We start from the raw sequence: 25,250 nt of genomic DNA, 5'->3' as shown, positions 1-25,250 counted from the left end.
TGCTTCACAACCCATTTTGAATTTGAATAATAAAATTGCTCAAATTTGCTTTTTATTTAATATCATTTTGCAAGTTTTAAATAAATATAAAATATACAGTAAGTAGTAAGTCTTTAGTGAAAAATATAAAAGCAAGAAATTCACATTAAAATGATGTATAACATAACCACATTTAAGAATGTACTCCAGTATCAAACAGCAAAGTTCAACAATACAAAACTGCAATTACTTTTGCACCAACTTAATACATCCCTAGGCCCCCAGGAAGCTTCCACAAGCCTCTTATCCTTATCTATCAGAGGGCAGAAAGAATGAAAATCACAATCACAGAAAACTAACCAAACTGATCACATGGATCACAGCCTTGTCTAACTCAATGAAACTATGAGTCATGTCATGTAAGGCCACCCAAAATGGACAGGTCATGGTGTAGAGTTTTGACAAAATGTAGTCCTCTGGAGAAAGGAATGGAAATCCACTTCAGCATTCTTGCCTTGAGAACTCCATGAATAGTATGAAAAGGCAAAAAGACAGGACACTGAAAGATGAACTCCGCAGGTCGGTAGGTGCCCCATATGCTACTGGAGAAGAGCAGAGAAATAGCTCCTGAAGGAATGATGAAGCGGAGCCAAATCAGAAACAACGCCCAGTTGTGGACGTGACTGGTGATGGAAGTAAAGTCTGATGCTGTAAAGAAGAATATTGCATAGGAACCTGGAATGTTAGGTCCATGAATCAAGGTAAATTGGAAGTGGTCAAACAGGAGATGGCAAGAGTGAACATTGAAATTTTAGAAATTAGTAATTTAAAATGGACTGGAATGGGCAAATTTATTCAGATGATCATTATATCTACTACTGTGGGCAAGAATCCCTTAGAAGAAATGGAGTATCTCTCAGTCAACAAAACAGTCTGAAATGCAGTAATTGGGTACAATCTCAAAAACGACAGAATGATCTCTGTTCATTTCCAAGGTGAATCATTCGGTATCACAGTAATCCAAGACTATGCCCCAATCACTGATGCTAAAGAAGCTGAAGTTGAAAAGTTCTATGAAGACCTACAAGACCTTCTAAAACTAACACCCAAAAAGATGTTCTTTTCATCATATGGGACTGGAATGCAAAAGTGGAAGTCAAGAGATACCTGGAGTAGCAGGCAAGTTTGGCCTTGGAGTACAAAATGAAGTAGGGTAAAGGCCAAGAGAACACACTGGTCATAGTGAGAGAGTCATTTCCTAGGCAGGTTGATAAGAAGTCTAGGGGTCCCCAAGGAGAGAGAGGTCTGGAATATTCAAGGAGGAAGAAAGGACAAACTTTTTACTTTTTTCCTCTACATTCCTTAGGATTATATAACAATAATGTATCCTGCCTGAGGACAGTCTTTGGATTAAACCTTCTGGCCAACTCTGTTATCTTAAAATGTAACTTATGGGAGTAGGTTTGGTGAGGTCTTTACAACCTCCAGACATTCTTTGGATTCATTGGAGAGTATATAACTCCATTGCTAACACTAGCAAGGGGGTACTCTTTCTACCCTCTTCTGATGTCTATGTCAGAAGCGTCCTCTATCTCCTTTATACTTTAATAAAACTTTATTGCACAAAAGCTCTGAGCGATCCAGCCTCGTCTCTGGCCCCGGATTGAATTCTTCTCCTCCGGAGGCCAAGAACCCCAGCGTCTTTGTGTGATTCAGAAACAACCTTTCAATAGCAAACACCCTCTTCCAACAACACAAGAGACGACTCTACACATGGACATCACCAGATGGAAAGTACCAAAATCAGACTGATTATATTCTTTGCAGCTGAAGATGGAGAAGCTCTATACAGACGGCAAAAACAAGACCGGGAGCTGACTGTGGCTCAGATCATGAACTCCTTATTGCCAAATTCAGGCTTAAATTGAGGAAAGCAGGGAAAAGCACCAGCAGCCATAACCATTCAGGTATGACCTAAATCAAATCCCTTACAATTATACAGTGGAAGTGACAGATTCAAGGGACTAGATCTGATAGTCAGAGTTCCTGAAGAACTGTGGGCGGAGGTTTGCAACAGGAGGCAGTGATCAAGACCATAATCAAGAAAAAGAAATGCAAAAAGGCAAAATGGTTGTCTGAGGAGGCCTAACATATAGCTGAGAAGAGAGGCAAAGGGCAAAGGAAAAAACGAAAAATATCCCCATCTGAACGCAGAGTTCCAAAGAATAGCAAGGAGAGATGAGAAACCCTTCCTAAGTGATCAATGCAAATAGAGGAAAACAATAGAATGGGAAAGACTAGAGATCTCTTCAAGAAATACACAACCTTGACGAACTCCTTTCCCAATTTGGAACTAGTCCATTGTCCTGTGTCCAGTTCTAACTGTTGCTTCTTGACCTGTATACAGATTTCTCAGGAGGCAGGTAAGGTGGTCTGGTATTCCCATGTCTTTAGAGATTTGAAGGAAACATTTCATGCAAAAACGGGCATAATAAATGACAGAAATAGTATGGACCTAGGTCTGCATAGTCAAAGCTATGGTTTTTCCAGTAGTTATGTGTGGATGTGAAAGTTGAACCATAAAGAAGGCTGAGCACCAAGGAATCGATGCTTTTGAACTGTGGTGTTGGAGAAGACTCTTGAGAGTCCCTTGGAGAGCAAGGAGATCAAACCAGACAACCCTAAAGGAAATCAGTCCTGAATACTTATTGGAAGGACTGATGCTGAAGTCCAATATTTTGGTCACCTGTTTCGAAGAGTCGACTCATCAGAAAAGACTGATGCTGGGAAAGACTGAAGGCAGGAGGAGAAGGGGATGACAGAGGATGAGATGGTTGGATGGCATCATCGACTCAACAGACATGAGTTTGAGCAAGCTCCAGGAGATGGTGAAGGACAGGGAAGCCTGGCATGCTGCAGTTCATGGGGTCACAAAGAGTCAGACACAACTGAGAGACTCAACAACAACAAGGCCTCCAGGTCAAAGGCTTTATCACAGACATGCAGGATTTCTCATGTAGATCATGTTCATCCAAATTTTTATCTATAGGATATGATTCTACAGCTTTTTAGAGGAAATACCGCAAGACAGAAAGGCTCATGCTTCTTCCTAGGTTAACAAGGCAATCACTTGTTTTGAGGTTGTAACTTTGCTTTGAGTGACAGGTGGCCTTCCAGCTTTAAGCTGCTGCCTAGAAAAAGGGACGAGACTCACCCTTTCACGTATCTACTCACATGTATCTACTCACATCTACTCACATGATGTAATCTGGGGAAGAGAAAGAAAAAACCACTCCTTCCCTCACTTGTGGTTTAGTGCCCTTGCTTAATGTTGTGTGTTCAAGACCCTAGAGCAATGTTATGAGATTATATATTTACATACATCTCCATAGCCACAGACACACACACACACACACAGACACACTTATGTATACCTATTACATACAGACTCACAGATGAGGGTAGGGGGTATCCTTTATTCACTCAGGACCTGCTGTGCCAAGTACTGTACTAGCCTGAAGATATGATCATCAACATAATAAATATGGTTCCTGCCCTTACCGTCTTAAAGTTCTGTTACCGTCTCAGTTCAGTTCAGTTCACTCAGTCGTGTCTGACTCTTTGCGGCCCCATGGACTGCAGCGCACCAGGCTTCCCTGTCCATCACCAACTCCTGGAGTTTACTCAAACTCATGTCCATTGAGTCAGTGATGCCATCCAACCATCTCATCCTCTGTCAGCCCCTTCTGCTCCCATCTTCAATCTTTCCCAGCATCAGGGTCTTTTCAAATGAGTCAGTTCTTCACATCAGGTGGCCAAAGTATTGGAGTTTCAGCTTCAGCATCAGTCCTTCCAATGAATATTCCTTTAGGATGTGGACTGGTTGGATCTCCTTGCAGTCCAAGGGACTCTCAACACACACAGTTCAAAAACATCAATACTTCAGCACTCAGCTTTCTTTACAGTCCAACTCTCACATCCAAGCATGACTACTGGAAAAACCATAGCTTTGACTAGATGGACCTTTGTTGGCAAAGTAATGTCTCTGCTTTTTAATATGCTATCTAGGTTGGTCAGAGCTTTTCTTCCAAGGAGCAAGCATCTTTTAATTTCATGGCTGCATTCACCACCTGCAGTGATTTTGGAGCCCCCCAAAATGTTTCCATTGTCTCCCCATCTATTACACATGAAGTGAGAGGACCAGATGCCATGATCTTAGTTTTCTGAATGTTGAGTTTTAAGCCAACTTTTTCACTTTCCTCTTTCACTTTCATCAAGAGACTCTTCAGTTCTTCACTTTCTGCCATAACGGTGGTGTCTTCTGCATATCTGAGGCTATTGATATTTCTCCCGGCAGCCTTGGCTCCAGCTTGTGCTTCATCCAGCCCAGCGTTTCTCATGATGTACTCTGCATATAAGTTAAATAAGCAGGGTGACAATATACAGCCCTGACATACTCCTTTCCTGATTTGGAACCAGTCTGTTGTTCCATGTCTGGTTCTAACTGTGGCTTCTTGACCTGCATACAGATTTCTCAGGAGGCAGGTAAGGTAGTCTGGTACTCCCATGTCTTTAAGAATTTTCCACAGTTTATTGTGGTCCACACAAAGGCTTTGGCATAGTCAATAAAGCAGAAGTACATGTTTGCCTAGACCTCTCTCGCTTTTTCAATGATCCAATGGATGTTGGCAATTTGATCTCTGATTCCTCTGCCTTTTCTAAATCCAGCTTGAACATCTGGAAGCTCACAGTTCACATACTATTGAACGCTGGCTTGGAGAAGTTTGAGCATTACTTTGCTAGTGTGTGAGATGAATGCAATTGTGCCGTAGTGTGAGCATTCTTTGGCATTGCCTTTCTCTGGGAATAGAATGAAAACTGATCTTTTTCCAGTCCTGTGGCCACTGCTGACTTTTCCAAATTTGCTGGCAAATTGAGTGCACCACTTTCACTGCATCATCTTTTAGGATTTGAAATAGCTCAACTGGAATTTAAAGCCTAGTTGAATCATTGATGAGACTTTGTCAAAGCTACCATATCGCGCAAGTGCTTCCTATCCCATCCCCCTAAAAAGTTCATGTGAGCAGCAAATCTTTCACTGGTTTCATTTTATAGGGCTGCAGCTGCACGTGTCTTCAGCTGGTGGCCTTCATTTTACAGGCTTTTACTTACCTGCGTGCGCATCAAAGTGGCCTATGGAGCATCATTGTTTTGTCCTGAAAATGGGCTTCTGCCCACCCCCCCCCCCCAATTACTGCATAGTTTTCAATACTCCAGAATCGCTAAAATATGGTAGGGTAGGGCCATGTAACATGAACACACCCACCAAGAACTTCAAAACATGTAAGCATGATCTATTTCTCTCCAACAGGCCCTGTCCCTCCTAAAGGTGATCATTCAAGGTTGCCAGTAATTGAATTAAAATATCCTTCGAACCCACTGGATATGCTTTAAAAATTTACTTAGGCTGTCCTCTGCAACTTTTCGGCTTTAAGGAGACTATAGTGCAAATATAATTACCCTGGTTGAGTTTAAGGGGAAACAGCAATCAAGAGCGGTTTGTCCTTCTAGAGAAGGGATTCAGGAACCGCGGGCGCCCGTCAGACATCCTGCTGAGGGCGGGTGCCAAGTCCCCGCGGCCTCGCGGGCGAGGATAAGTCCCGCCCTCGCGCACACAGCGGCCTATCTGAGCTCCCGCGCCTCCAGGGCCGCGGAGAGAATTCCGTTAGGAAATCGTCCGTCGGCTGAGGACCGTCAGTACCCGCAAACTCAGGAGCGTGTGCTTCTCCTCCCGCAGTATCCCAGCACGAAGCGCGGCCCAGGTGACTGGGCGAGCGGCGCCCCCTCGGCGAACACGGAAGCCCGCTAGCAGACCGTTCCGCGTACCAACTTTCACTCAAAACCCGCCCGCCTCGCTTCAGGGTCGCCTCGCCCGTCCGTGATGGCGTCACAAGCACCGCCCACTCGGCCTCAGTCGCACTCTCTCAAGCCTGTGAGGCGACACCCACGCCCGGCCCAGCCACTCCGCGTCAGAGGCGCCCCGCCAGTCCGCGATGACGTCAGGAAGCACCGCCCACTCCGCCTCAGGGGCGCTCTCACAAGCCTGTGAGGCGACATCCACGCCGGGCCCGGCCACACCGTGTCAGAGACGCCCCGCCCGCCCGTGCGATGAAGCCACACACCAGCCAGCCCCGCCCACCCCCGCCACCGAGGAGCTGGCGGGCCCTGTGGGATGACGTCCCACGCGAGCCGGGCCCACCCCGCGTTGGGGCGCACCCAGGCCCGGGGACCACGCCCGGCTGCCGCAGTGGAACACCTCGGCTCCTCGCCGCCTCCGCCACCACCCCGCCCTGCGTGCTGACGTCACACGGCGTCGCGAGCGGAAGCGCGGGCGGGCCGGGCGGCTGCGCCGGCCCCTCAGAGGGGCGCTGCTGCGCGGGCTGAGGCGCCTCGGCCGGGAGCCGAGGGGAACGCTACGCGGCGGGGCCATGAGCGGCTCCAGGGCTCCGGGCCCCGAGGCGGGCGCCTCCGGGGCAGAGCCCCCCGGCGCGGCGCTGAGCGTGGACGTGGCAGGGCTGCTGGCACAGCTGGCGCGCAGCTTCGCGCTGTTGCTGCCGGTGTACGCGCTGGGCTACCTGGGCCTGAGCTTCAGCTGGGTGCTGCTGGCTCTCGGGCTGCTAGTGTGGTGCCGCAGGAGCCGCGGCCTTAAGGCCACCCGCCTGTGCCGCGCGCTGGCGCTACTGGAGGACGAGGAGCGCGCCGTGCGCCTCGGGGTGCGCGCCTGCGACCTGCCGGCCTGGGTGAGTGGGCGCCGCAGACCCCTGCCCGCCCCCGGCCCAGACCCGCCCTCCCGCCTGTGCCGGTCAGGGTCAGGGGCCCCGGGCCCGCTCTGACCCCGCCTTCCCACTCGGTCTGGGAGGTCCTCGCTTACCTCAACTCTGGCCCAGGTCAGACCAGGGATGCCCGCCCGCCACAGTCCTGGCCCTACCCCGCCTGCCCGCTCGGGAGTGCCGACCCGCCCCTACCTGGCCCGGGTCGGGTCCCCATCCGCCCTGACCCCGCCTGCCCGCTGGGTCAGGGATCCCCGCCCGTTACTACCCCGCCCTGGTCGGGGTTCCCACCCTCCCGGTCAGGGGTTCCTGCCTGTCCTCGCCCCACCCGACTGGACCCCGCCCGAATCGTGGTCCCTGCCCGCCGCGACCCCGGCCCTGACCCCGCCCGCCCGCCGGGTCAGGGGTTCCTACCTGTCCTCACCCCGCCGGAGTCGGGGTACCTGCTCACCGCGACCCTCGCCCTGATCCCGGTCACCTGTTGGGTCAGAAGTCCGGGCTCGTCCCCGCCCCTCCAGGGTCTGGGGTCCCCTCACTCCCCGACCCCGCCCACGTGGGGCGTTCTGAGCCCCGGGCGCGGGTGTCTGTCCGAGCCGTGTAAATCGGGGGTCTCCAACGCTGTCGCCGGGCCCCCACCCCGCCGGCCCACTGTCGGCCCGCAGACCCCGCGGGTGGGCGCCTTCACCTCTCCGCGCAGGCGGGTCCCGAGCACAGGTGAGGCGAGCCCCGCGCGCTCCTCCGGCGGCCACGTCTCCAGGCCTCCCCGCGCGGTGCCGCGACTCCCGCCGCTGGAATGTGAGCTCCGGGCGCCTGGTGCGCTCCGCGGGCCTGGACACCGCTCCCTTCTCCGCTGCGGAGAAGGCGGCCAGCGGTGAGCAGGGAAGGGCGGTTTCCTCCTCCCCTGAGACGCCTCAGCCATTTCTTTTTTGTTTCTGACACAGTTGAGCAGTGGGGGTCCTCCAAAAGATCCTCTGATGTTAGGATAATTGAAGGTTTGTTTCACTTCTTTGGAATTAACGTTATAAGCTGAGTAACTTTTATGTAGGGTAGACTTGAATCCGAGGTGAATTTTAGGTGGGTGGGGGCAGGAAGTTTTGGAAGAGTTGCACTAATGGAGAGTCCTGGTACTGATTATTTTTACATCCAGCAATTCTCCTCATAATTTATTTATGCAATGTGAAAACTAATGGAGTTGGCTCCCTCCTGCTTTCTTAACCATAAGTTGGTGTCACAGTTTCAGGCAACAGGAAATAGTGCTTATTTTAAGATAAATGATGCTCATGTTAGGCTTGATGTAAAACTTCATGGGGAAATGGCCAGCCAGTGACTTTGAAAAGGGTCGTTTTCTCTTAGCGGAGAAAAGGACTTGGAGTATGATCCCTGTTTCCAGTCATAAGACGTTTGTCATGGAGTACATGACACAGGCAGACAGGTTGGAGAGCTGGAATGCCCAGGGTCGGGAGAAACCTAACCTAATGGCGACTACCTGTAATGACAAAGAGCAATTGTAATAAGAATCTCACAGTCAGGGGCTTTGGGAATTTAAAATTCTATCAATACATGGTGGATGTGTGCACAGTAGTTTTTGGAAGAATTTGCCAGAAGCAGAAAAGAGGAGTGAAGTGTAGAAACCAGGTGTGAAAAGCCAAGAACAGAGGTACACTTGTTGGCAAGGCAGAAGGACTTTCAAGTGGCATCTTGTGTCTTATGTTACACTGAATTAAATGATTACAGAAAGTAACCAAAAACGGTGAGTAGGGACATTACCCAAACAGCAGACATAATCAGGGTCGAGAGTCACAGGAATTGGGGATGTTGACATTCATAGATACTTGGTTATGGAGCAGTTGGCTAACATAAAATTTGCTTATGAAAGTTGTGAAATGCATACTATTTTAACAATTAATTAACAGGTATGTTTGTTACCATATTGAAGGACATGACAATTTTTTTTTTTTTCTACCAGAAGAAAAGGGTAATTAGCCAAAGATTCCTTTCTTGGATTTTCCACTGTGTGACTTAAACTGATGAACCTTGGTGTTCATCTCATACAGTATGGAATTTCTGTTTTTCACACAGCTTTTCACTTGTTCATCAAATTTGTATTTGTGCTCACATTACACATATATGCACTTAAACACACCTGTATTGCTTAGAAAACTGCTGTGAGAATTCACACAAAACTTGATTGTGATCATATCCAAGAAAAGCCTAGGAGTCTGAGGTTTGAGGAAGATGTTTTAATGCCTTTTTTATTGTAATACCTGTGTGTTATTTTCCTAATAAAGCCAGTGAATTACACTGCCTAGAAGTGGTTATAGCTAGAGAACAAATCAGCAATAGAAATCGTTCATATATAAGAAGAGTTAAGGTTTCTGTATTAGTAGTTCTTTGATTTTTACTGTACAAACTTAGGTTCTTCGGGTTGGTATTTTGCTTTGAACAAGATGTGTTTGTGCAGATTTCATAGTGTGTCATTGACAGCTGTGATTCACAGCAGGGTAGAAGCAGAGGAAAACATGAAGTAATGTGGTACTCACTTCCTAGCTTTACTCTTGAATATGTTTACTCACAATTTTTCTTCTTTTTATTTAGTAAAGTAAAAATTTATGCTGACTGTAAAATGAGATGATAAACAAATATTAATACTTTGAGAAAAATACATATACTATTTCAAATCAAGGGTATTAGGAGGATATGAAAAATGGCTCTCATTTAACATGTGGCAATTCTGTAAGACTTTGATCTTAGAGCTTTAATGTGAACCACAGTACTATTCATTTCTTTACTCTTTTTTTCTTCCATCAACAGGGAAATCACCTGATAAGTCTGAGTTGACAGATTGAAGACTGGCCTTTTTGTTGTCCCTGTGGTCGTCCCTTGTTAATGAGCCCTGTAAAATTAGACTATGGGTGAAGAAAATTCTTGAGGAGTTTTTTTTTTTTTTCCATTTATTTTTATTAGTTGGAGGCTAATTACTTTACAATATTGTAGTGGTTTTTGCCATACATTGAGATGAATCAGCCATGGATTTACATGTGTTCCCCATCCCGATCCCACCTCCCACCTCCCTCTCCATCCCATCCCTCTGGGTCTTCCCAGTGCACCAGCCCTGAGCACTTGTCTCATGCATCCAACTTGGGCTGGTGATCTGTTTCACCCTTGATAATATACTTGTTTCAATGCTGTTCTTTCTGAACATCCCACCCTCGCCTTCTCCCACAGAGTCTAAAAGTCTGTTTTGTACATCTGTGTCTCTTTTTCTGTTTCGCATATAGGGTTATCGTTACCATCTTTTTAAATTCCATATATATGCGTTAGTATACGGTATTGGTCTTTATCTTTCTGGCTTACTTCACTCTGTATAATGGGCTCCAGTTTCATCCATCTCATTAGAACTGATTCAAATGAATTCTTTTTAATGGCTGAGTAATATTCCATGGTGTATATGTACCACAGCTTCCTATCCAATCATCTGCTGATGGGCATCTAGGTTGCTTCCATGTCCTGGCTATTATAAACAGTGCTGCGATGAACATTGGGGTACACGTGTCTCTTTCAGATCTGGTTTCCTTGGTGTGTATGCCCAGGAGTGGGATTGCTGGGTCATATGGCAGTTCTATCTTGAGGAGTTTTTAATAGAGATGCATAAAGATGGTTTTCCACTACGATTTTTCTTTGAAAAATTAGAACTTGGTGTGAAGTCTGCCCTTTTTCTGTTTTCACTGCTGCCAATTAATGTTGATTTTATGGCTGCAAATAAGTAGAAACCCAAACCTGCCATAAATGACAATTGGTCTTCTATTCCTCTTAAACCTTGATGATTGAGATTTAAAGCATAGTCAACTTATGTGTTCTACTGTTTTTACTATATGCACTAGCTTTTCTTTAGGGAGAGCTTTCTTCCCGTGGTTCTTCTGGGAAGTTCAGGAGAATTTTAAGTCTAGCCAAAATTTATTATGTAGACTAAAAACCAGATAAGCAAAAGAAAAGAATACACTTTGGTCTTATGTAAAGGAAGGGCAAATACTTTTATTCTCAGTGTTAATCGTTGACTTATACTATTAAAAAATTTTGTGAAGACTCGTAACAGACTTGTAACTACATCAGGACCCAGAGTTGAGCTATTTTAAACTGCAGGTGCAACTTTAGATCCTAGACCAATTAAATGCTTGAAGAAAATGTTAGAACCTCCTCAAAGCTGTGAAAGAGATATGGTTACTCTTTGGGTTTCTTTTATGTGCCTGCTACTGCTATAGTCACCCTCACCTGGCTGTTATGCTATCTAAGTGCTTCATGAAGTTAGAGCAGAAGGCCCCACGGTTGCTGGACATAAGGTAGTAAATACCTGTTTTTTAGTTCAAGGTGACAAATGGATTTAAATTCAGGACCTATGCATACATCAGGCTGTGTGCTCTGGTTTTTCTGCTTCAGGTGACTATTAGCCTCACTTTATGTTTCAAGATTGGAGAATGTAGAGCTAGGACTAAACTATAAATAATTTAAACAGATACAGGAATTGAAAATATATGTAATATATTTATATTAAATTATATTTAGTTAATATATGTTATGTTAAATATGTGTGTAAAATATAGATCTTGGTCCTGTGAAGAAACAATTATGAACAACTGATTAGTGACTTAGTGTTCTCCTTAGGCCTGGTGAACCTCTTAGTATATTCTTTGAGTTTTCATGATTTCTACATTGGTTGCAGCATTTAACTTTGAATGATATCACATGTTGAAAATAGATTAAAAACAACTGAACTGTAGACGTTAAATGAGTGAATTTTATGGTATGTGAATTACTTGTCAATGGTGCTATTGAAAATATTATAGACTTTAAATTTCTTAAAAATAAGTGAAACAGGTGTTTAGTTATAGAACAGAGTAAGCCACGCAAACCACCTTGCTTATGGAATTCCAGCTAAAGCTGTTACAACTTTTAAAAATTATTGTTTCAATGTAAATTTGGAGTAATTTATAAAGAATATTTAATGAAAGAGGAGGGCTTGTGAATGAAAAAAGTAACTCCATAAATATTTTTACCTTAAACCTAATGTTACTTTCGACTCCTTATGGCTCAGTGGTAAAGAATCCTCCTGCCAGTACAGGGATATGGGTTTGAGCCCTGGTTCTTAAAGATCCTCTGGAGAAGGAAATGGCAACCCACTCCAGTATTCTTGCCCATGGACAGAGAATCTGACACAACTAAACAACAACAGATGTTACTTTAAGCGTTGATGCTACATTGGCTAAACGATCAAATAGAGATTTTGCTTCAAAGATATAAATAGCCTAAATGTGTTTGTGTGTGTAGGGGGTTGTGTGTGAGTTATTTTAAACTCTTAACTTTAATTCAAGGTAATGATACGTAATTACAGTGTGTGTTTGAGAAATTTAGCTGATAAATTGGTTTGTTTTTTATAAGATATATTCTATCATAGGGCTTCCCTGGTGGCTCAGACTGTAAAGAATTTGTCTGCAGTGCAGGAGACCCAGGTTCAATCCCTGGGTTGGGAAGATTCCCTGGGGAAGGAAATAGCAACCCACTCCAGTATTCTTGCCTGGGAAATCCCATGGACGGAGGAGCCTTGAGGGGTACAGCCCATGGGATGGCAAAGAGTCAGACATATCTGAGCAACTAACACTTATTCTATCATAGCATGATTTTATTTTTTTAAGGCCCACTATTTTTTAAAAGTTTAATTAATTTATTTATTTGGGCCACCACCATGTGGCATGCAGTATCTTAGTTTCTCTATCAGTGGAAGTGAGAAGTTTTTGTATACATATAATTTTTTATATTTATTTAATTTATTGTTTGGCTGTGTTGGGTCTTCATTGTTGCATGGGCTTTTCTCCTATTGCAGCAAGCGAGGACTGCTCTCTAGTTGCAGTGCTCTCCCTTATCGTGGTGGCTTCTCTTGCTGATCATGTGTTCTAGGGCACTTGGGCTTTAGTAGTTGGCAGCATGAGGGCTCAGTAGTTGCAGTTCGCGGGCTCTAGAGCACAGGCTCAATAGTTGGGGTACAGGGGCTTAGTTGCTCCACAGCATGTGGTCCAGCATCTTCCTGGACCAGGGATCTAACCCCTGTGTCCTGCATTGGCAGGTGGATTCTTTACTACTGAGCCACCAGGGAAGTCCTGGAAATGTGAAGTCTTAACCACTGGCCCACTAGGGAATTCCTCATAGCATGATTTTAGAGTGAATGTACTATTTGTAGACTCTTGCATTTTGTTATGTTTTATTAATTTATTACCTTTTTTGGTTTCCATGACAACACTGTGTCAGATGAATTTTCCTTCTTCATTTAAAGATCTAAGCACCAACTATCTACAATCGTGTTAGAGGTCACCTTCCCTTCCTGTGTGTACTTACTTCCAGGTAGCTACGAGGTGGGGTGTGATGGCTGAAGAGTGCCCTAGTGGGTCACAAAGTGGTTAGAGGCGGGGGGTGTGCGTATAGACACCCTAAAGGACGCTAAAGAATAAGTGGGAACAGCAAAATCGGGTGTGTCTCAGGGTGGAGGTGGCAAGTGTCAGAGCCCAGTAGGACAGCACAGTGGATACCTGGGTTCTTCCTTGGTGGAGGCTGGGGGGAGTTGTAAGTAAGATGGGAATTGTCAGCTGGGCCCAGGGGTGAGGAGCGGAGGTGCTCAAACTGGGGCCTGGGCCACCTGTCAGGGCAGCACTCCTGTGTCTCAGGGAGACTGGGCGATGTGTTCAGAGGCAGGCTTGTGAGGTCAGAACAGGGAACCCTGCGCAGTGCCGGAGACCGCCTGCCCTGGCTGCAGAATGCTTAGCGCTGCACTGCTGCTGGGTGCTCAGCACTTGGAGGGCTCTGGAGATGCCCGTCCACCTTCCCTCAAACACTGTTCTCTGTTACTCTTAAGGATCTTATTGTGCTGTAAACACTGAGTCACCTTGTGTTCTTCTGGAACTGGGTGCGGCATAGTTCTTGTATAAATAGTGTCCGTAGTTGTCTTGCATGGAATCGTTTTTCCATTTAACATGTTTAATTCACAAGTTTTCTCATGGTCTTTCTCCCTGTCAGTGGTTTTGCTTCATTTTTTTCCCTGCTTAACTGTTTTTAAAAAAAAAGTCAAACTTTTTAAAAGGAAACCATCTATTTTGGTGAATATTTCCTAGAGTAGATGATGTTTTAAGTAACAAGCCTAGCTTAAGTACAGAAATCAAAAATGAGCTTTTATTGATTCACCTGTTCACTGAGCCAGTATTTATTAAACCTTTGCTATGTTCCATGTACTCTGCTAGGTGATAAGTAAGACAAGGCCTTAAACTCAGAAATTTATAGCTAGTAATGACACAAATCTAGAAATAATCCTAATTTTAGTTATAGTATGCACTGGCAGTGTTTTTTTTTAATAAAATTAATACATATTTATTTTTCTTGTATCAAAAAAAGTATATTAAAACATTATTCATATGGAAAAAGAAAGGCAAACCTGTATTAGGTCTTTCAGTTGTTGAAATGATATGTTCATTTTTTAAAATGCTCTGCCTCTTAGAGCATTTTGTCCTTTTGTTTAAGTAATAACCCATTTCTTTAAATCAGTGTATTGTAAAAGATTTTATTGATAAGGATTAAACCCTTTTTTCTAGGGTTTGTAGAAGTAGCTAGCTGTGCATATAACTTCAATTTTATGTTGTCCTGTCTTTGCCTATTTTGGGAAAGGCAGTCTTGTGATTACTCATAGTGGACACCTCTGAGACCCGTAGTTCAATATCTGTGTGTATTAAATGGATTACAGCAGGATGTGCAGAGGAAAACATCAGAGTGGCGGCACTGTCAGCAGCAGTGACTTCATTTTTTAAAAGAACGTCGTTGTACCCAGTGACTATACTTGAGAATCGGTGATAACCGCACAAATGGCAGATGTGGAAGTACTAATATGAAAGTGTTTATTATGCTTTCTTTTTTATTATTTACAAAAATGTCATTGAAGTTGAGCTTGAAGTTCGTTTCTTTGTTCAGTCACTTAGTGAACTTTATTTTTCTACTTTTAATGAATATGCAGTTATGTATTTCTTATATTATGGCTGGGTGCTCAGTGACTCAGTCGTGTGTGACTCTTTGTGACCCCATGGACTGTAGCCTGCCAGGCTTCTCTGTCCATGGGATTTCCCAGGCAAGAGTACTGAAGTGGGCTGCCCTTTCCTCCTCCAGGGGATCTTCCTGACCCAAGGATCAAACCTGTGTCTCTTGTGTCTCTTGCATTGGCAGGCAGATTCTTTACCACTAAGCCATCAGGGAAGCTCTTTATATTATGGCTACTGCTGCTGCTGCTAAGTCGCTTCAGTCGTGTTCAACTCTATGCAACCCCATAGACTGCAGCCCACCAGGCTCCCCCGTCCCTGGGATTCTCCAGGCAAGAACACGAGTGGGTTGCCATTTCCTTCTCCAGTGCATGAAAGTGAAAAGTGAAAGTGAAGTCACTCAGTTGTGTCCAACTCTTGGCGACCCCATGGACTGCAGCCCACCAGGCTCCTCCGTCTATGGGATTTTCCAGGCAAGAGTACTGGAGAGGGGTGCCATTGCTAGACAAGTTTTAAAAACATGTTTTTCTGTATGAGAACACATACTCATTGTAGAACATTTCAAACTTTGGAGAAGAATAAAAGGAAAAGAGTTACCTACCATCCTACTTACCAGTGATAGCCATTATTAATGTTTTGGTGATTTTCTGAATCTTTAGTATTGACATGATTGGAGGTACATGGATGTATGTGTGTGTTGTATTTGCCTTCATTAAGCATTGTGCTGTGAACATGTCATTATTCTTCAGAAACATGACTGGTTTTTGCAGTAGTGTCTTGTTTATGGGAGTGCCATGCTTTATTTAAATTATGTCTCATGTACAGAATCCAAAAATGAGATTGTTACTGAAGGTTAAGAAAAGGTAAAACTAGAGTTTGAGATATTTAATTTTCTACCTTTTCAAGTTACGAAAGATGGTTTGCGTGAACCATTCATCTAATCTGTCCAGGATATATGAACTATTTTTGAACTCCTAAGAGTAGCATAGTAATTTTATAAGCAGAAGTCTAGCTTTAGAGGGCAGTGTTTGTTTTTGAATGGTGTGATGTTAAAATAAGCACAGTAGATTTATCCATATCCCCTCTTATGTAAATAACCTTTAGAAGAAGAGAGTGCTCCCACGCAGTCACTCTTCGAAGGGCTTTTCTTCCTCTGTGCTGTGTTGGCAAGTGAGAGTTGAGTAAGCCAAATCATTGCTTTTTGTAGCACCGTGTAGGGATGGTTGTTTGGAAATGGCTGAGAGGGCTCACTGCATTGTCCTTGATCTTGTCTGAAAATAACCAGCTGTGTGACTGGGGTCGTCAGTGTTACCTGGCAGCCCTTGGGCACTGAGTGTTGTGGGTCACCCTCAGGGACCTGTATCACACGCGATGGCGTTGCTGCTCAGGCACACACTCGAGAAGCAGGCTTGGTCTGACCCATGTGGGTTCCTGTCTGAGACCCACCCACTCCCGGCTCTGTGCTCTCTGACAAGTCAGCACACCTTTCAGAACCTTAGTTTCCTCATCGTTAGGTGGGCACTGACACGAGCCCCGGCTTGTGCGTTTGATCATGAGGCTGGAATAAGGAAAGCCCAGGGCTGGCAGGGTGGCTGGAGGTCCCCTGGGGTTAGGGATCCCGTGCTGATGCCTCCTTTGAACTGTCAGCTGTTAACCACCAGCTTTGTGCTGCCTGAGGTGCTTCTCTCACCTTGCTGGAGTAGGCAAATGACAGAGTTCCTCTCTGTTTCTGTTTCACTGTGGTTGTTTGTGTTGTTGCTAAGGGTTTATCTACCATAATGCTTTGTTGTGAGTCGCACTTGAAAATATTCCTTGTGTTTTCTTTCTCTTTTTTCTCTGAACGTCCTAAAGTAATATCCAAGGAGCCTGTTTTATTACCCCTCATCCTCACTGCCTCTTCCTTAAAACAAATTCTGTCCTACTGCTGTTCAGTCCCTCAGTCGTGTCCAGCTCTTTTCGACCCCATGAACGCTGCAGAATGCCAGGCTTCCCTGTCCTTCACCATCTCCTGGAGTTTTCTCAGACTCATTCCATTGAGTTGGTGATGCCTCCAGCCATCTTGTCCTCTCTTGTCCCCGTCTCCTCCTGCCTGAGGTTGTGGTTACTTTCGCTTTGCTTGCAGCAGCTGCCCTGACATAGTAGATAACCTTAGCTAGTTCCATTAGGAGACTATCATGTAAAATTTGTAAGTTCATGTACTCATTTCCTTCCTCTTGTGAATAAGTGTTGGTTGGGGACTAAAGTGGGGGCTTGAAACTGCATATCAATAACCTCAGATACGCAGATGACACCACCCTGATGGCAGAAAGTGAAGAGGAACTTGGTGAAGATGAAAGAGGAGAGTGATAAAACTGGCTTAAAACTCAACATTCAAAAAACTAAGATCATGACATCTGGTCCTGTCAGTTCGTGGCAAATAGATGGGGGAAAAATGAAAACAGTGACAGACTTTATTTTCTTGTGTTCCAAAATCACTATGGACAGTGACTGCAGCCATGAAATTAAAAGATGCTTGCTATTTGGAAGAAAAGCTATGACAAACCTAGACAGTGTATTAAAAAGCAAAGAGATGTCTGAGACCTTTGCTGACAAAGGTCCATCCAGTCAAAGCTATGGTTTTTCCAGTAGTCGTGTGTGGAGGTAAGAGTTTGACCATAAAGAAGGCTGAGTGCTGAAGAATTGATGCTTTTGAACTGTGGTGTTGGAGAAGACTCTTGAGAGTCCCTTGGACTGCAAGGAGATCCAACCAATCCATCCTAAAGGAGATCAGTCCTGGGTGTTCATTGGAAGGACTGATGCTGAAGCTGAAACTCCAGTACTTAGACTACCTGATGCAAAGAGCCAACTCATTGGAAAAGACCCTGCTGCTGGGAAAGATTGAAGGCAGAAGGAGAAGGGGATGACAGAGGATGAGATGGTTGAATGGCATCACTGAGTCAATGAATGTGTTTGAGCAAGCTCCAGGAGATGGTAAAAGACAAGGAAGCCTGGCGTGTTGCAGTCCATGGGGTCACAAAGAGTTGGACACAACTGAGCTGAACAACAACAACAAAGTTTTGGGTCAGCTGTAGTAGTTTAATTTAACCTGTGTTGGGTATAGAGTTGCTTCCTTCTGCTTCCATCCGGTGGGTTATGTTTTGGGCTGCTTAGAGTACAGCAGATCTGCAGAAGATAAATCCAGTAATGTGGAAAGACAACATCTTCCAGCTTGCTTTGTGGCATAAATTCTACCCTGGAGCGCGTGTGAGATACTGGGTTTATGAGTCTGCCACTCATATTCTGAGATACCAGCATCAGATCAAAGTTACTCATCTGGGCGATGCTCTTACTTCCTGTTTTATCACAGAACTGCTTCATATTTGTTAAACCATTCAGTTAAGTGTGCTTAGTCTTGTAATTGTGTGTAGGATCAGGAGTTTGAAGACAGGGACTTTTTGTCTGCTGTAGCAGCCAACAGTTTGCAAGGAGTTTGTACAGAAAACCTAGTGAGTGGTTGAAACAGTGAACTATTGCTTGTTTTACGAGGACTCTCTACACTCAATTATAAATTGTTGTGTAATGCCTATGTTGCCAATATACGTATTTGCGGTGAGCTGCCCACTGAAATCATTAATTTATTTCATTTGTGCTATGAACATTTGAATGCACAGCAAGTGAACACATAAGATCTATTAATGCTAAATTAATGTGAGTACCAGATTTTTAAAACCAAAAAGTCAAATATAATATGTAACAAAAATGAAAATAATTTTTAATTTTTTTTTTATATACATAGATTTTGAAATCTATTCGGAGCTGTTAGTGTTGATTTTACTTAATAGCTTGAATCTGATTGTGGTTTTACACTGGGGAAATGAAAGTGTGACCACTGCTGTGTGTGTATGAGGGATGGTCTTAGCAGGACTTACCTGGGGGCTGTTTCATCATGGATGGGCACAAGGGGAAGGGAGCAGTCCCATTGGCTTGCTGCCGGGACTGGGGCCACCGGAGGAAAGCTCTGCAAACTGGTGGCTTAAAACGGCACAGATTTATCATTTACAGTTCTGGGGGCCAAAAGTCTGGAAGCAGTTCCCAACAGCTGAAACCAGGGGATCAACAGGGCCATGCTCCCTCTGCAGGCCCTTCTCAGCTTCTGGAGCTGGCGTTCCTGGGTGTGTGGCTCCTCACCCTCACCGCCGGCAGCTGCTCCAATCATCACATACTTTCTGTTTTCTGTCTGTGTCTGTTCCGCCTCTGCTCCCACCTGAGAGGACGAGTGTGATTGCATCATGGCCCACACAGGATGCAGGACAGCTCCTCAACTCAAGAGCCTTAACTTATTACATCTGCTAAATCTTTTTTTTTTTGTCTCATAAGGAAACACGAGTTGTAAGGAGTGAAATGTGGCCATCTCCTGCAGGGCCACCAGCACCCCTGTGTCTTGGATACTCAGGAGGAGGGTAGCTGAGCGCAGTGGCGATGGCTCAGCATTGTCTCATCTGTTCTGAAAGGCCTTTCCCTCCACTGGACCTCTCGGTCCAGATTCATGTCGTGTCTTGGGTTCAGTGCTGTGGACTATTCCCTTTGCTGCCATTCCCCTGGTGCCTGAGAATTACATGTGCCCTTGTGGGGGCAGGCAGGGGAGAGGAGCTAAGTGCTTGGATGCAGCGCGGCCCAGGTGGGCCACGGTGTTTGCATCGGGAGCTGAGGAACAGAGCAGGGCCTCCCGCTGCTGGCGTTTGGGCCAGATCTGAATGATGCCAGGAAAACACTGAAACATTTAAAGCAGTGGCATGTCCCAATTTGAAAACTGGATGTGTAGCAAGATAAACCTGGCAGTAATGTCCAAGGAGACTGAGGGGACAGAGTGGGGACCAGCTCCAAGCCTGAGGAAGGAAGGAGCACCTGGCCCTGACGGCTCACTGGAGGGAGGATACAGGGCTGGGCTGGCGGAGGGAAGGCTGCTCCAGCTGAGCCCGTGGGGGAGGGCGCATGATGGCCCTCGCCAGTAACCATTCAGTAGGAACAGGAGTTTGGAAGCCTAGGGATAAGGCTTGGGGATGGTTAATCTTGTCTTATAAACGTTGAGTTTAAGAACCCTAAAGGAGTTCTTAGAGGAGCTGTCCAACAGCAGCCAGTGGCTGGTAAGGGAGACCTGGGAGCATAGCTGGATACCTCAGTTCGCAGGCGCTGGGTGCCTGAGATCATGCTTGAAGTGGAGAAATGGAGGAAGTGAGTGTAGACAGTGTAAAAAGACCAGAGGGCCCAGGACAGGCCTTTGCGCCCCAGAGGAAATCGGGAGGTGGAAAGTGAGGAAAGGGAATTCCCTGGCCGTCCGGTCGTTAGGAGTCCGTGCTTTCACTGCCATGGCCCAGGCTCAGTCCCGGCTCAGGGAACTGAGACAGCACAAGCCACACCGCGTGGCCAAAACAAGGAGGGACGTGGTTCATCCATCAGTGCTCACTGTGTGCAGCTTCTCTTCCAAGCACTCTGTGTGGAGGAAGTCAGTTAAGGCCCACAGTGCACCTGTTTCCCCATCTTAGGGATGAGGGGACAGACCACACTGGCGCTTACATTGGGTCTGCGACAGACTTTGAACTGGGAAGTCTGTGAGTTCTCTGCCCTCTCTTGATGGTGGTGAGGAAGAAATGGGATTAGACATCACATCATCTAGTCATTTACTAATGTGGAAGAAATGGAGTAGCCTTCATAGTCAACAAGAGTCCAAAGTGCAGTACTTGGGTGCAGTCTCAAAAACAACAGAACGATCATGGTTCATTTCCAAGGCAAACCACTCAGCATCACAGTGATCCAAGTCTGTGCCCCAACCACCGATGCCAAAGCTGATGTTGATCAGTTCTAAGACCTAGAACTGACAACAAAGAAAGAGGTCCTTTTCATCATAGGGGACTGGAATGCAAAGTAGGAAGTCAAGAGATACCTGGAGTAACAGGCTAAATTTGGCCTTGGAGCACAGAATGAAGCAGAGCAAAGGCTAACAGAGTTTTGCCAAGAGAACACACTGGTCATAGCAAACACTATTTTCCAACAACACCAGAGATGACTCTACACATGGACATCACCAGATGGTCAGTACCGAAATCAGACTGTATTTTTTGCAGCCAAAGATGAAGAAGCTCTATATAGTCAGCAAAAGCAAGAGCTGGAACTGACTATGGTTCAGATCATGAGCTCTTTATTGCAAAATTCAGGCTAAGATTGAAGACAGTAGGGAAAACCGCTAGACCTAAATCAAATCCCTTGGAGTTGGTGGTGACAGTGGAGGTGACAAATAGATTCAAGGGATTAGATCTAGTAGACAGAGTGCCTGAAGAACCATGGACAGAGGTTCATAACGTTGTATAGGAGTCAGTGACCAAAACAATCCTGTTACTGAGTCCAGGCTCACTCTGCTCACTGCACGACAGGCCAATGAATCTAAGAGACGAGGGATTGAGGCAAGGAAGAGACTTTATTCAGAGAGCCTGCTGACCGAGAAGATGACAGGCTAGCGCCTCAAAATAACCATCTTATCGGGTCTGGATGCCAGGTTCTATTATAGATCAGAGATGGGGGAAGGTAAGGAAGCAAAATAAAAAGGCCATTAGTCTTGCAGACATCTTCTAGAATGGCACACCTCAGGCAGAGAACGTGTTGATCTCTTCCTTTGTGCCATCTGCAGGTGGACAGGGTTCTGAACAGAGGCGCTTCAGTTTAGTAGGCAGAGGGGCGAGATTCTCTGCGGCAGGTCATTCTGTATGATGATAGTAACAGAAGCTACTAAAGGCAAGTCACAGAAACAGTTCCAACATGGAGGCAGAATTGGCTCTTCTCTGCAACTGTCCCGAAGAAAAAGAAATGCAAGAAGGCAAAGTGGTTGTCCGAGGAAGCTTTAAAAATAGCTGAGGAAGGAAGAGAAGCAAAAAGCAAGGGAGAAAGGGAAAGAACACCTAACTGAATGCAGACTTCCAAAGAATAGCAAGAGAGAAGAAATCCTTTTTAAGTAAGTAATGCAAAGAAATAGGATGGGAAAGACTAGAGATCTCTTCAAGAATATTGGAAATATCAAGGGAACATTTCATACAAGGGTGGGCATGATCTGTAAGGACCTAATAGAAACAAAAGAGGTTAAAAAAGAGGCAGCAAGAATACACAGAACTATAAAAAAGAGGTCTTAATGACCTGGATAGCCACAATGGTGTGGTCACTCACCTAGAGCCAGGCATCCTTGAGTCTGAAGTCAAGTGTGCCTTAGGAAACATTACTACAAACAAGGCTAGTGGAGGTCATGGAATTTTAGCTGAGCTATTTCAAATCCTAAAAGATGATGCTGTTAAAGTTCTGTATTCAATATGTCAGCACATTTGAAAGACTCGCCAGTCGCCACAGGACTGGAAAAGGTCAGTTTTCATTCTAATCTCAAAGAAGGGCAGTGCCCTACCATACAGCTGTGCTCATTTCACATGCTGGTGAAGTTATGCTCAAAATCCTTCAAGCTAGACTTCAGCAGTGTGTGAACCAAGAACCCCCACAGGTACAAGCTGGATTTAGAAAAGGCAAAGGAACCAGAGATCAAATTGCCAACATTCTTTGGATCATAGAGTCCAAGAATACTGGAGTGGGTAGCCTTTCCCTTCTCCAGTGGATCTTCCCAACCCAGGAATCGAGCCAGGGTCTCCTGAATTGCAGGCAGATTCTTTACCAATTGAGCCATGAGGGAAGCCCAGGTCATAGAGAAAGCATGGGAATTCCAGAAAAAAAAACATCTGATTCATTGACTAAGCCGAAGCCTTTGACTACGTGGATCATGATAAACTGGTAAATTCTTCAAGAGATGGGAATACCAGACCACGTTACCTGTCTCCTGAGAAACCTGTAGCAACAGGTCAAGAAGCAACAGTTAGAATTGGACATGGAACAACAGACTGGTTCCAAATTGGGAAATGAGTACATCAAGGCTGTATATTGTCACCTTGCTAATTTAATGTCTATGCAAAGTACATCATGGGAAATGAAAGCCTGGCTGAATCACAAGCTGGAGTCAAGATTGCCAGGAGAAATATCAAGTCTCAGGTATGCAGATGTTACCACTCTAAATGACAGGAAGAGGAACTGAAGAGCGTCTTGAGGGTGAAAAAGGAGAGTGAAAAAGTTGGCTTAAAATTCAACGTTCAGAAAGGTAAGATCATGGCATCTGGTCCCATCACTTCATGGCAAATAGATGGGGAAAACATGGAAGCAGTGACAGACTTCTATTTTCTTGGGCTCCAAAATCACTGCGAATGGTTACTGCACCCATGAAATTAAAAGAAACTTGCTTCTTGGAAGAAAAGCTGTGACAAACCTAGACAGCATATTGAAAAGCAGAGACATCACTTTGCCAACAAAGGTCCATGTAATCAAATTTTGCAATGGTTTTTCCAGTAGTCATGTATGGATGTGAGAGTTGGACAATAAGGAAGGTAGAGCACTGAAGAACTGATGCTTTCAAATTGTGATACTGGAGAAGACTCTTGAGAGTCCCTTGGGCTGCATTGATACCAAACCAGTCAATACTAAAGGAAATCAGTCCTGAATATTCATTGGAAAGATTGATGCTGAAGCTCTGATACTTTGGCCACATAACGTGAAGAGCCAACTCATTGGAAAAGACCCTGGTGCTGAGAAAGATTGAAGGCAAAAGGAGAAGAGGGCGACAGAGGATGAGATGGTTAGATAGCAACACTCACTCAATGGACATGAATCTGAGCAAACTCTAGGAGTTAGTGAAAGACAGGGAAGCCTGATGTAATGCAGTCCATGGAGTCGGAAAAGTCGGACATGAGTTAGCAACTGAACAACAACAGTCTAGTCATTTTGATGTTAAAAATGTCTACTTTTCAAAGAGGAGGAGACTCAGGCCTGGGGGTTCAGCTGTCACCACAGTCTCACAAGAATGAGAGGCTATGTTCCTGCAACCACGCCCTCTGCACTCCCCCTTGGCCCAGAGAGCACCCTCATTGCACTGGGGCCCGGCTCACTGTTTATGCAGCATTAGTCTCCTGAGGGTTGTCTTAAGTAGCAGGATAGACTTGGAGCATTTTTAGTCTCTATAATTGTGACTTCTTCTATAAATGGAAGAAGATACCTTCTTCCATTTCCACATTTTTTGTGTGGGATCATTTTCTTTCTACCTGAAAAATTCACATTAATACTTCTTTTAATGCAAGTTGGACAGCAACAGGTTTTCTCAACTTACTTGAGAAAAATCAAGCGATACAGTTCCCATGTCCCCCCTGCAGGCAGTTTCTTGAGTTAGCATCTTGTATAAGTGTGCTACATTTGTTGCAATTATTGAAACAGTGTGATACATTATTAAGTAAAGTCCCTAGTTTATATTAGGAGGCTCTACTCTAGTCTTCCTTCCTCCCCATGCCTGAACTTCTTGGTGGCCACTTATCTTTTTACCCTTTCCATACATCAGGGAGTTGGAATCACACGCTGTGTAGTGTGTTCACTTTGGTGTCTCTCTCTTAGCGACATGTGTTTAAGATTTCTTCTTATTTTTTCCTTGATAGTTCATTTCTTTTATTCTTACTGCAGTAGGTTTCAAGTAACAAAGTTATTCAGGGTCATTTAATACCTTCACAGTGTTGTGCAACCATCACCTCTATCTGGTCCCCCAAGTTTTCATCACCCCAAAAGAAAGCCTATACCTCTTAGCAATCATGCTGCATTTCACCCTCCCCGTGGCTGTGCCATCACATATATTTGTCTTTATAATTTTACCTTTTCTTAATGTCTCATATAAGTGGAATCATACAATATGTGAACTTTTGTATCTTTCACTTAGCATAACATTTTTAAGATCTTACCCTATAGCATACTTCTTATTTTATGGCTGAATAATGTTCCACTGTACAGGTATGCTCCACTTTGTTTATCCTTTCATCCTTTGAAGAACTTTTGGGGTTGTTTCTGTCTTTTGGCTATTATGAGTTGTGTTCTGAACATTGATGTTCACATTTTTGTTTGAATACTTGTGTTCAGTTTTAGAGGGTATATATCTAGAAGTGAAATTGATGGGTTTAACTTTTGGAGGAACTGCTAAACTGCTTTCCATAATGGTGGGAATATTTTATAGTCTCATCAGCAATGCAATAAGGTTCTAATTCCTGCGCCTGCCTGCAAACACATATTATTTTCTGTTTTTGATTGCAAGTCATCATAGTGTGTGAACTGGGGTGTCACTGTGGATAAATCCGCATTCTCTGGTGACTGATGTCACCTTCCCATGCGCACTTCCTCCCAGCTGTACGTGGTGAGATTGTCTCCTAATGTGAAACGGCCGTGGTGGGACAGTGTGCCCTGGCAGTCGGCAGTCCCAGGAACTGGCTGTGAACCCGTGCCGGCTCTGCCA

At 44.9% G+C, this 25,250-nt stretch overlaps 1 protein-coding gene across 2 annotated transcripts in view; it reads left to right on the top strand.

The window, feature by feature from the left end:
* Window positions 1–6,353: 6,353 nt before the first annotated feature.
* ESYT2 (extended synaptotagmin 2) overlaps window positions 6,354–25,250 on the top strand; it is a 78,471-nt gene continuing 59,574 nt past the window's right edge. The window contains exon 1 of one of the 2 annotated variants that reach the window (XM_043872610.1): window positions 6,354–6,779. In XM_043872610.1, the coding sequence (XP_043728545.1) occupies window positions 6,468–6,779 (312 nt within the window). In that variant the 5' untranslated portion in view covers window positions 6,354–6,467. The remainder of the gene's footprint in view (window positions 6,780–25,250) is intronic. The other variant, XM_043872612.1, reaches the window with a different exon arrangement.

Source organism: Cervus elaphus, chromosome 18, assembly GCF_910594005.1.
Source record: "Cervus elaphus chromosome 18, mCerEla1.1, whole genome shotgun sequence".
Lineage (NCBI taxonomy): Eukaryota > Metazoa > Chordata > Mammalia > Artiodactyla > Cervidae > Cervus > Cervus elaphus.
The sequence above is the reverse complement of the archived record's forward strand: the minus strand, read 5'-3'. Positions and strand labels throughout refer to the sequence as shown.